Consider the following 12,469-nt stretch of genomic DNA (forward strand, 5'->3'; position numbering starts at 1 on the left):
CATTAATATCTAGGACACCCTATACATAGTATTAATATAGTATTAAATATACAAATATAAAAATGATTTATATTTGTTATCAAAATAATGAGTATTTTTCAAAAATTCTTCAATTCTTGTAAAAAACGTCTGTAGAAACAATAAATTGCAGGCTATTTGATAGTAAAATATATTTAATAAACTATTAGTAAACTGTTTTTTGAATTACTGATATTATTTTGTTAGTAATATTAATTGCGTATCTTGTTCGATGATAAATAGGAATAAAATACTATAAGTATATTAAATCACATTACAAATTATTCGGATGACATAAAAGATTAAAATATATTTTTGAATAGCAATTGCAAAAATATGAACTAAAGAATAAAAATAATATTGAAAATTCCTTATTTTAAATTCATATCTATTTTTAGAATTGATATAGTTTATGTCAATCGCGTCATGTATATAAGTTCGTAATTCATTGCGGTAACATACGCGCATGCGCCTATTATTAAAGGAAAATGTGGTAGATGTTTGTTCCGACCGCGGATCTGCGTACTTTGCTTTGTAAAAAACTTGTACCACATCTTTTAGTGGTATTTATTATTATATTCTCAGTTTTTTAAATTCAGTTACTTATAAAGGTGAGATAATATTCAATATTCATCAAATTTTCTGTTTGTTTATCGAAGTAAAGAACATAAGAGAGTAACTGTGATACCGTTAGCAAAGTCGTCGTTTTTACGTACTGATCTAACTTCTCCTTTACTGTGTTATGCTAAGATTAAAAATTTGCATACATTGATTATATTAAATTATATTCTATAATTATTTTTGAATTAAAATAATTGAATATTATAGAACTTTTGTCAGTATGTCTGATCACATTTCCTATTAAGTAACTGTACAATTTATGACATATTTTCTTTCAAGAAATCAATATTCCGAAGATTCCACATTTTAATTTCATTCAATGCTCTGTACAAATGTCAATGTATTGTAGAAACGAAGATATAAAAGCAAGATATATATAATGATTTGTAACTTTTTTTATTACGCGTTTACTTTTGTTCTAATTGTGCTACAATTATAACGTTTTCAATGAATTTGGTGTACTATTTTTTCATCGAATTTTATTAAATTCGTTGTGAATATGTGAATACATGAATACATACATGCACTTACACATATTTTTCAATTATGTGAAAGTTAATAATTGAATTAACAGCATGTGACAGTATGACATCACTTTCATGTTTTAGAACACTGATATTAGGTATGAAGTGATTGAATTTATTCGATCTGAAATTTATGTTTTGCGCTTTATTATGTATTTGGAAATAAATTTGTTTTGTAAAAAAATTATATTTATTCTTTTAGGTGCTTGTAATATGCTTCATAAAGGTCCACGTCCATTAGTTTTGTGTGGTCCTTCAGGAAGTGGAAAGAGTACATTAATAAAAAACCTTTTTGAAGAATTTCCAGATACATTTGGTTATTCTATATCACATACTACCAGAGCCCCTAGACCAGGTGAAGAAGATGGAAAACATTATTATTTTATAACTAAAGAAAAAATGCAAAAGCAGATAGAACAAAATGAATTTCTTGAAACTGCTACATTTAGTGGAAACATGTATGGCACTAGGTAAGAATTTAATGCCACTAAAGAATAAAAATAATTATAACTATTATATTATAGATACATTTTTTCAATTGCTTTAGCAAATATGCAATAGAAGAAGTACAAAATACAGGAAAAGTTTGTATATTAGATATTGATATGCAAGGTGTAAAACAAATAAAACAAAGTTCCTTCGATCCCCTATACGTATTTATTAAACCACCATCTCTTGAAGAATTAGAGAAGAGGTTAAGAGCTAGAAAAACAGAAACAGAAGATGCTTTGCAACAAAGATTATCTATTGCTAAAGCAGAGATGGAATATGGTAAATACTATTGATTAACTTATTATTTTCTTAAAAATTTAAATACATTTTTTGTATATTTTTATATTTATCAATGAAATATCTATACTCTAGACTTATTTCAGGAGAAAAGCCTGGAAATTTTGATATAGTGATTGAAAATGATAATTTTTTTGAGGCATATGAGAAGTTAAGAAAATTTGTTATGTCAAAAGTGAAACAAAATGAAGAGGGTATGATGAATAATATTTTTGTGTTATATGTGTTAACTAGCAGTATTTATGTGTGTTTCTAATATCTTACAGGGTGTTAAATCTATACTTCCTAAGGATATATACTTCTTCAAATTATAATTATTTTTATATATCATCATGTAAATTAGAGTAATAGGTTACTGTTACATGATGAAGTGCACTATAAACTCATGTCTAAAGTTTATATTACTAGATCAAAAAATAAACGTTAGTAAAGTCGGTAAGTTGACTTTAATATTAAAAGAGTAAATATATGCAGAATGCTTCAAGTTTGTTACATGCATAGTACTAATATAAAAATTCAAATTAATGTCATTTAGTTTTAAAGAAATGTAAAGCAAAGATTATATTGAGCAAAATTGTAAATAAGGAAACAAGGATATGCAGAATGTTCATATACTTTGTTTTGATTCAATATTCAAAGAGAGTAGAAAGAAAAGAATATTGTATGGAAAGTAACAGTAATTTACGAAGTTATTTTTGTTATTAAGTTATTCTTCGCAGATCTGTACATATTTTTACTTGTTTTATGTGAATAGTAAATGCGTAGTACAATATTTACATAACAGTAAGTTATAATATTACATCAGTTCAGTGCAGAACTTTTGTTACTCTAGTACTCTAGTATGTATAGAAACGTGTGAAATAATTTTAGATTAATGATATCTTGTCGAATGTATGCAAAGGATAGTCAATTTGTGTGAAGACAGAACTTTAGCATGGGCTAGATATCTAAAAGAACAATTGGAAAATTAAATATAATGTTTTGGATGTAGCAAACTGAGACTATTCACCAGACGAAGTTGTGTTCCAATAGTGTAGATTACTTATAAAGTACTTGTGGTTTTGTCCTTGTAAAACATTGTATAATTATTATATCATCCAAGATTCATTCATAAATTCAAGCACATTTGAATGTATCATATTGCCATTTTATCAGAAAAGGGCATTACGTAAACATTCCTTTAAGAGTATTTGTCATCAATTAGACATATTTCACACGTTCTATATATTTGCAAATATCCTCAAAAAATTATATTCGAAATTTAAAATAAATTCATATTACACGAAAATCAATGTTTTTAAAATTGTTACTATCATTATCAATTTAATTGTTATAAACATGACATTTGTATATTACCTTTATGTTGTATCATTATCTCGATCATTTCATTTATCGACTATCAGCATGTTGTTGCTTCCACGATCGCGGAAAAAGAATTACATATTTTCCTATATACGTCATGTTATTACATGTTAGTACGTATATGGTTACATAAATATGTCGATAAAGTGATATTTGAATGAACAAGGAGTAGCGAAATATGTACACATTGTTATAGAAAATTGTATCATTGTCGTATCATAAGCTATTGAATAAATATTTCAACTATACGATATTGAAAACCAACTATTGTACCTTTTACATCTTCTTTATATTTTCACTCGAAAGCAATAATCAATCTATTACATCTCCTTTTGAAGCATGTTCACTTTCCCCCCTGTAAAAACCACAAACTTCAAGATTGATGACGATGAGAGTAATCGCGTTTCGGCCAGTCCCCATGATGATGTCGTGTTTTATGTCTAGGTACTTCGCTAACTTCAATGGACGTCACTTTCACATCCTTGTCTTCTTCTTCTTTTTTTATTTCATCTTGAATCAAATTATCTCCATAACTTCTAGGCATAAATTCACTGGTTTCCTTTGTTTCGGGTAAACTCGGAACTTTATTTTCCATGGTCACTTCCGGTTTCCTCGAGAAAATGTAATTAATCACCTGAGGTCGTGGTGCAAAAATATTTTCTGTTGGATAAGGATCTATAATCGATCTCGAATCCGATGGACTTGCATCTTTTAACGATGGCATATTTATCTGACTTGTTCTTACAGCTTGTATCACTCCCTGTTCCTGTGGCTGTTGATTGTCGTATCGAATTGACCTGAACGATCCCACAGAATCTTTGTTACCAAGATCACGCGCAGTCAATCTTCTGATCGAATCCCTTTGATCTCCATTCGGTTGAATACGACTGGACAAAGCCAAAGGTTCTTCTCGAACCTCTTCATACACATTTCTCCTTAAATCGCGTTGTTTCAAATACTCCGGCAAATTCGGCTCAATTCCACGAATTTGTTGCTCGATCCTGTATCCCGGTTCAGGAACGATGATTCGACGACGATATATGGGATCCTGGTATTTGGCACGATCTAAATAACTTTCAAGAGTGTTCCAATTTTCCAAATCTCGAGAAATTGCCCGTCTGGCTAGCTTCGAAATTTCCTTTACATCCAATGGTTGGGTATTTGTGTCGAGGGAGAAACGATCGTCATTTTGCAGAAAGGTATCCGCTCTATTCTGATAGTTGTCCAACTGAATATTGCTTTCTGGATACGTGATATGTTCAGAGGGTACTTGGTAGGTTTTTTCTAGCACAGCCCCCTGATCGAAGTAACGTTTTTCTTGATAGTTGCTGCGAGGTTCCTCGTTGGTGTCGGGATAATAAGCCTCGTAGAAGACCGGCCCTTTTTCGAGGTCGTAGCTCTCGTAACTTGGGGAGTAAAACATATTGATTAATTCGTTAGAAAATGTTTTCTCTTTCATATTTAAGTTTCAAAAGAAAAATAAATTTATTCTTTAATTATAAGTGATTTTTTTAATAATTCGGAAGTTGAAATATAAGTTCATCTACATACCGATGAATATCGGGATTCCATGCAAAGATCGGCGATATACCTGGAAGAGCGAAAAGAGCAATTATTTCGGGAAATTTCGAAACGATTAAAATGATTTTTTAACACGAAAAAAATTGATCAAGTTAGTCAATTTAACCACCGTTGTTGGCTAGATAAATCGTTCAAATGATTTTATATAAACTAATTCGTTCCCATTAATCGATTTATATTAATTTATTAAAGCAAAATCCCACTGAAGACTGGCAAAATTAAAGGATGCAAACAGTACTTTCGTTGTTTCGTAATGATTCTTTTTAGCAAAATTTTATTCATGCACAATTTTCTATCATTGTTACGAAGCAATTCAAGTTAGATACCATCTAACCATAGTTAGATTCACCATAGATATCACCTAGTATTTTTCATCTCTCTTTTGGTGTTAAATTATTCTGAGTATTCATTTCAACCCTTGCATTCTATTCTAAATATCCTATTTCCGTTAGTTATAACGCCAGCAGCTTACACGTTCATTCTTGTTTATCACAAAGATGTAAAACAAGAAAGGGTAAAAGAAAAAGGACGATGAAGGTACGTACCGATCGAAATCGTTATCATTATTGATGAAAGTAGACACTGTTTAAGAGCCATGATCCTATCGCGGGGCAACGACAAGCAACTGAGCTTCTACGACGGGACGTGTGCGTGTATTTTCAGAGATCCCTAAAATAAACCACCATTTCCTTCAGGCCTAGCTGACTAATTCTCGCGTATAGAGAAAGAGAGACGAGCTGGAAAGCTTGAAAGACTGCAAACTACTATTCGTATCTCTTGATAATGTTGAAATATTAACCTCTTGACTCGACTTTTTCGATGATTCCGCGCTCCTTAAGCCATTCGAGCTTCATCGACGACGAGGAGTATCGTAACTCGGATAATTTGTTGATTCTGGAACTTTAGTTTTTCTTGAGCGGAGTAGGATGTCGAGCAGAAATATAAGACGATTTCTTTTTGTCGTGGTTAATATTACACGGTTCGTGTCTCGAGCAACAGTGGCAGCATGGACCAGAGGATCTCGGTAGCAAGTTGGATGGAATTTTCGTCAAACGAACTAGGATTTTGTTTCATATATCGCAGCGTCCAATTTTTTGTAATCACTATGGAGAATAAAAAGGACGGTAAAGTGTATAATGTGCAGTAAAAATTTCGTTGAAATTTTTTACCATTTTATCACTTTTATTTCGTTTTATTACTTTTCGCCATAAAACTTCATACTTTGTCAATTTTTTGTGATATCTCCTTTATTATCTGCAAAGCAGGAACGAAATTTAACTCTTGGCCGGAAAATAGAATACGTATAATAAGTAGTGCGACTGTGACACAGAAAATTGTTTAAATTTATTGTTCAGCGCAGTTGCATGATATTTGCTAAATTGAGCGTAACTTCTAACTTGTACAAAAAGTGCTATACCTCGTAATGGCCAGTTTTACATTTTCCAGATTGATCGTTCAGCTTTGTAACGGAAAAACGAGTTTCACTGGCGGAAAATTTTCAACAGAAATATACTTGGCAATTTTCACGTGAATTACTATTTTAATTAACATTACATGAATTATTGGGCGATACTGCATTTCCATTATCTTATTATTCCTTTTGTTCGATTATATAAGCTGTAAAACATTTTGAAATAATGTTATTTGCTAGTGAAATAAAATGCAAAATGTACAATTTGTAGCATTAAATAAGATACGTCACCTTCTCTTAATTTTTTTATTTTTTTACTTTCGCGAACAATAGGAAAATTATTTAATTGAAGTGCCATTCTAACTTAACCATACTTTTTCGTTAAGAAATATAATAGCGGATAATAATAATCATATTCCAATTTAGAGAAAATTCCTTTGTGAATCGTTTAATTGTAATATCACAAAAACTTTGCTTTTTCTGCCCATTCTTTTAAACGTTCATTTTCATTTTCAAGATTTTTCTAATATAGTACTCATATTCCATAATGAAGGTTATGAAATATCTGCGTGATTCAATCCATTGATCATGATGTTGATTTGCAAGGAAACAAATTACTTGATAGGATACAAGCTAGATGAAACTTGGCTGTAACACAATTTTGCAAATGCTGACAGTGATTTAATATCTTTTTGTAACGTGAATCACCGAAATGAAAAAAACAATGATACATGTATATGTTTAAAATTGAATTACATTAGTTTATCTCTTAATAATTTATATAATCATAAATTCATTTTCAGTATACCACAGTGAATGTAAAGTGAATACATAAACAGTGCTACCTGTAAGTATATTTTGTTACACTGTAAAGCATATGGATTCCTGTCTTATCTACCAACGATTCGCTTATCGAAGATAAATATTGATTTCTCAAGGGGCCGTTGATGTTGCAATCAAACGCCACTATTTCAATAACGTTTGGCACGTGTATCATCTTCTTTCATAACCTTTTTAACACTCTATTTAAATTAGCATCATCTTTGGAACCGAATAAGTCTATTGTATAATAAGAAGGGTGCTTATTGATAATTCACAAGCATCTAATTCAGACAAATTATCGATGACATTCTGTAACACATCCGTCACTAGGCTGTACTGGATATCGTTGAATATCCCTATTAATGTTGACGTACCAGAAAAACGCGCCCAATAGAAGACATCTTTCGGCAATCGCAGAAAGTAGAGCAACTGAGTTGCCTGTACCGACGTAAAGTACACGATGTGTGTCGTTTAATCGTCAACCCTTTTAAAAGTAAAAGTATATTTCCCAAGATATCATATCCATCTTTAGATATGAAGCTTAACAAACTTGACAAGAACATTGATAAATTACATAAAGTAACTTCACAAGTCCTCGAAACTTTTAATCGATATTTTTTTTTCACTTCTAAGATTCCGATGATACAAAGATTTATCAAGGTAATTTGTCAAAGTTGTTTAGTAAGATCATATTTAGAATAGATGGCAGTCTTGAGGACAAGTTTTCTCATACCAAGGGATAACGTAACAAATTCATAGACAGAAAGATCGTATCGAAGAATATGAAGCGGAGGAATAGAAATGTATTTAGAAACGCTTTATCATCGACTCGAAGATCTCAGGAAAGTAGGATTTAGGACAGCATAACGTCATCGCGGTGAAATTTACACGTATTGCCACGTCAGATACACCAGGATGTACGACAGCATCGTGCCTAGCTACACAGCAACTTCAGGTCGTAGAATATTCTCAGACCCTTTGGTATCTTGGTTGCTTTGGGGGCGATCACGCAAACCTGGTCGAAACCCGCTGTCGTGGTAAACTTTATGCTGCTTATGTCGTCTACTTATTTCTTGACGAAGAACGCGACAAACGAGGCAACCATCCTGTGGTACGCCACGTCACCTAAACGCCATGAAATACGGGAGAAATTCCTCATAATGAATATAATCGATCGTTGCGGAACCCAATTAGTTAACCATGTATTAAGGTAATTTTTTTAACCTCCAATTAGTATTGGATACTTTAAAATCATAATGCAATAATACCGTTTCTTAACACAATTTTGAATATTTATTCTTTTAGATGAAGAAAACTTGAAGTCTCTGCTTTAATTTCAAAAGGAAGAATTTTATATTTGAGGTATTTATTTTCAAGAAATTTTTCACGAAATGTTATATCTCTCCAATTATTTACTCGAAATAATTGTTATTATAAAAATATTTGCGACTATTACCAATAGTCCAATTGAAGGTGCTGTTCTCGTCGTTTCATGGCTACATTTCTCGTTCACCTTCGGCACAATTATATTCACCGTGAAGTTCAGCTTCCTCGCTAACCTGTCCAAGAGGATTTTGCTCGAGGCTTCGTATCCCCTGGAGGAAACATAGGTCGATTTTGGATTTATTTTGTTCCCAATTTTTATCACCTTGGATTTCCGAATTCTCGCTCTCTTCTGCTGCTGATCGAAAATGCTAGTATTGAATCGGTGCTCGTTGAAATTGACGGAGCGTCGATATGTCAGCGTTGATAGCTAACGTAGTATGCGCCTCTTCCGTCGCCCATCCACGTTGTCCAATTGTTCCATACTAAAATCGACGTGACCGTTAAAATGCCAAACGATTATGTGGCAAAATATATACGCATCGTGCTGCATGTCGCACTCGAACGATGAAGAATTAAAAATACGCGCTATGCATTTTTGCATAATGTTATTTTATAACTCGGTTTCAAATTGAATATCGTATTTTATACATTAAAAAATCTAGATTTCATATCTTTTAGTTTCAGAGCGTAAATACCATTGATAGCTTGTATTCTTGTTTCACTTTTTTGGAGATTAATGTTTTTCACAATGATATTGCAATGTTTGATATTAGAATACTTCAGTTACACAATGAAAAAGGATTTTACGAATATAAATTAAAAGCCTGGTGACTTAAAAGCGATTGTTCGAAAAGCACATTCCATATACGATACTCCAGTCACAGCTTCCCCTATGTTCTATCGATCAGTGGTCTCCGGTTGCCCGACATCGTCAACCGATCGTTCCATACAGCTAATACGATAAAATACTCTCTACTGTTCCACGGAAACAGTGTGTTAGAATTCAATAGCTCCTCGAAGGAGTCACTGCCTTCTAGGAAGATAACGTGCACCACCCATACGTCGATTCTCGTCTTTCTTGCACCAATATCTCCTTATGCTCCATTTATGGTGAAATAGATTCACCATGGATACCAATCTCTTCGTCTCTTTCCTCTTACGTGCATTACAGTCTTCCATCCTTGGGTGTTCTTTTTCCTCCACATTACCCTGTCCCATATTTGAGTTCATTGTGTTTGTATCATATTCCTGGTGAAAGTTCGACACGGTGTATATCTTCAGTGGAACAACCACACTGGAGTATTCCGCAATCATGCCAAGGAGGACGTCGAATAAATCTCGTAAAGTTTTCGTACGTTATACGAAAATTTCGTGAAACACGAAAGTTTTCGTTTCCTGTACAGTGCAGAGTTTTCGGTTGGTACCCAACTACCTTACAAAATTGTTTTTCTCGGTTCTGTACCTAACAGTTGTATATTGGTATTTGTAGCAGAGGAACCACTCAACATTATTATTCTTACAATTGCTTAAAATGCGAATCACAGTTGTATTCAAAATCCTGTGTGAAATTCTATATAGAATCTCACCAATAAGATTAATTCATTCTAATTGTTCGATACATCACAATTCGAAAATTTCTGTCACTTAAGTTACATCACTGTCACTGTGTCATAACCATCCCTAAGATCGGACATAAATCACAGTCTTCGATCCTCTGTAGAATTTTTAAAAATTACTTTCCATAACTCAATTATTCTAGAAATAATTGGCACTTCAATTAGGTCCCCAACAGATCCACAAAATTTAAAGAGAAATGGGGATTTTCGTGGTACTAATGTTCTCTTTCAATAATTTTTGCAGATCCAAATGGCTGATAGGAGGTCTAAGTCTTCGTCGGTTTGCAAGCAAATTCGCGTTTCCAATTTTTTTCCGACAACAGCTTGTTAACGTCCATTTCGGCGATGTCGCACGTCAATCTCCAAATATCTTCGAGCGTTTTCACGTGGAATGTAAATAACCGAAAGCTTGAGGAAAAAGCGTCAACGTCACGGAAATAGGCAATCACGCTTTGTTTACCCGGATCCTTATTTATCCGGTGTCTTTGGGGACAATTCAGCCTCGTCGTGTTCGATCAAAACTTTCTGGCTGATTACCCTCTTCTCTGGCTTGTCGATTCTTCGTTCTCGACCATCCCTTGTTGGTTTCGAGCGATTATCTCATGATCGTAGCTCGCGATTCGAATCACGTTGAGGGGCTGGGAAAGCATAGCGGGTGGTGAAACTCGCGCCCTTATCTCGAGGGCTATCGGTAAGCTTAGTGGTCGGTGAAAATTTGATGAAACCATTTAACGATGACATGGTCAGTGATGGTCCAGATTAGACCGGAACACGCTCAACCGTGGGTGGATGGTGGACTATATCCTTCGTTTGGAAAATTGCAAACGTGTTTCGAGGGTGGCTATGACCACAGGATTTTCTGCAAAGGGGATCAGGTGGTTAATATACTAACGCCAGAGCTATCGGACCAATCAACGTGATTGGTTTTAGATTGTTTATTTTTGCAGTTATTGAAAATAAGCTGTTTTTCGTGAAACCGATTTTTAAACATTTACCGAGGTAGAAATGTAATTATACTTATCGATTGATTTTTGTTATACCACTATAATTATAGGAATATTATATTTAAGTACATATCACAGTTGGTAATAGTATATTGTAGACTGGTGTATAGTATTTAATATTTATTATTTAATATTTAGTATTTAGTATTTAGTATTTATTATTTAGTATTTAGTATTTATGGATTAAAGAATGAAGCTTGAGGATCAGTTTTCTTGGAAGAGCATAATTAGAATAGGGAAGTTTAAAATTTTATTATAGTCCGGATACAGGATCTATCTGGAAAGGGATTACGCGGTTAATTTATTAACACTAACCTGATCAATCAGTTAGGGTAACTGGCTTCAGACTTCTTGTTTCCCTAGTTACCGAGTACTGAGTCTTGATAAAGTGTTGACTTTTATTGAAGTAGAAATTCAAAAAGTAATTACATATGGCTATTTATTTTTGGTAAAAATTGTAGATTGGTAATTCTAGTGTTAACCCTTTGCACTCGATGATTTTTTGGTTAAAGAAAAATAGGAGATCAAAGATTTTCTGCTATAAAACTGACGATATTTTCTTGAGCAGTGAAGAAGAAATTATATAATAATTGACACGTAGAATTATTTGATTTCGATACCTCTCACACCTCTTACATTGCTTTAAAGTTGATATATTAATGAATATCGATCTTCGAAATTTTATCAAATGGCGACTGAAGGGTGCCTTTCGAGTGCAAAAGGTCAATAGCCTGTATGGTGAAAGAAATTTCGTGCATTAAATAAGGGAATTTCGAGAAAAGTGCGAGTAGAAAATTACAAATTAAAAAGTATTTTATGACAATTTGCAAATAAAATTCTTTTTTAACATATTATGATTTATAGTCAGTCGATTAATCCAATAATTTTCTACATTTACTTTTTACGCGATCCAACATTTTAGACCCCTGTGCAATCACGTTGACACGATATTTAATTGCAAAGTGCGCCAAGCCATTCGATAATTTCTTCTATATTAAATTCCATTAAAACGTGATCGAAAAATGTATTAGACATGTAGCGATTCGTTAAACTTAATTACATTCTCACATTTTTATAAAAATCGGGCGTGCTGGTCCTTGATGGAACGTTAATTAATTTTTACTAATAGAGACCTCGAAAAAGAACGAACGTTTCTTCACGATTAACTATAACTATCTTGGAAAGCCAACGTAGAAAATAATAAGGAAATAAATTGGCAGGGAACAACCTGTAACGATTGGGAAAATGTACCGTCGAGCAAGTTTGCGATTACGCAAATTTGTAAGTCAACGATAATATGCTACGAGGAATTAGGGGATGAAGAAGGAACATAGAGCGAATCGTTCGTAACCGATTGGTTGGAAACATTTGAAGCAATGTTCAGCTTAATGACCT

General features: G+C 33.0%; 2 protein-coding genes across 3 annotated transcripts; one reads left to right on the top strand and one right to left on the bottom strand.

The window, feature by feature from the left end:
* Positions 1 to 1,171: 1,171 nt before the first annotated feature.
* On the top strand, positions 1,172 to 2,226 carry LOC108549730 (guanylate kinase). Its single transcript, XM_017903218.1, has 5 exons — positions 1,172 to 1,261; positions 1,366 to 1,633; positions 1,711 to 1,934; positions 2,039 to 2,146; positions 2,219 to 2,226. Exons 1-5 carry the CDS (start codon positions 1,225 to 1,227, stop codon positions 2,224 to 2,226), a joined length of 645 nt encoding a protein of 214 aa, XP_017758707.1. The 5' UTR covers positions 1,172 to 1,224.
* A 1,444-nt stretch (positions 2,227 to 3,670) lies between these two features.
* LOC108549747 (uncharacterized) lies at positions 3,671 to 5,849 on the bottom strand. 2 transcript variants are annotated; one of them, XM_017903243.1, is made up of 4 exons: positions 5,695 to 5,849; positions 5,441 to 5,564; positions 4,866 to 4,905; positions 3,671 to 4,720 (listed from the first exon to the last, which is right to left on the bottom strand). In XM_017903243.1, the coding sequence occupies exons 2-4, from the start codon at positions 5,490 to 5,492 to the stop codon at positions 3,688 to 3,690; spliced, it is 1,125 nt and encodes a 374-aa protein (XP_017758732.1). In that variant the 5' UTR covers positions 5,493 to 5,564; positions 5,695 to 5,849; the 3' UTR covers positions 3,671 to 3,687. The 2 variants fall into 2 exon arrangements, with proteins under 2 accessions (XP_017758732.1, XP_017758733.1); XM_017903244.1 differs by lacking the exon at positions 5,695 to 5,849 and having other exon boundaries at positions 5,441 to 5,587.
* Between the last annotated feature and the right edge of the window lie 6,620 nt (positions 5,850 to 12,469).

Source organism: Eufriesea mexicana, unplaced genomic scaffold (assembly GCF_001483705.2).
Source record: "Eufriesea mexicana isolate 0111107269 unplaced genomic scaffold, ASM148370v2 scaffold2208, whole genome shotgun sequence".
Taxonomy (NCBI): Eukaryota; Metazoa; Arthropoda; class Insecta; order Hymenoptera; family Apidae; genus Eufriesea; species Eufriesea mexicana.

Bases quoted from the DNA above. Each gene is read 5' to 3' on its own strand.
- LOC108549730 (XM_017903218.1), top strand. From the start codon at position 1,225: ATGACATCACTTTCATGTTTTAGAACACTGATATTAG. The intron at 1,262-1,365 runs GTATGAAGTGAT...TTATTCTTTTAG, and splicing joins TTTTAGAACACTGATATTAG to GTGCTTGTAATATGCTTCAT. The intron at 1,634-1,710 runs GTAAGAATTTAA...CAATTGCTTTAG, and splicing joins GGAAACATGTATGGCACTAG to CAAATATGCAATAGAAGAAG.
- LOC108549747 (XM_017903243.1), bottom strand. From the start codon at position 5,492: ATGGCTCTTAAACAGTGTCTACTTTCATCAATAATGATAACGATTTCG. The intron at 4,906-5,440 runs GTACGTACCTTC...TCGCTCTTCCAG, and splicing joins AATGATAACGATTTCGATCG to GTATATCGCCGATCTTTGCA. The intron at 4,721-4,865 runs GTATGTAGATGA...TTACTCCCCAAG, and splicing joins TGGAATCCCGATATTCATCG to TTACGAGAGCTACGACCTCG.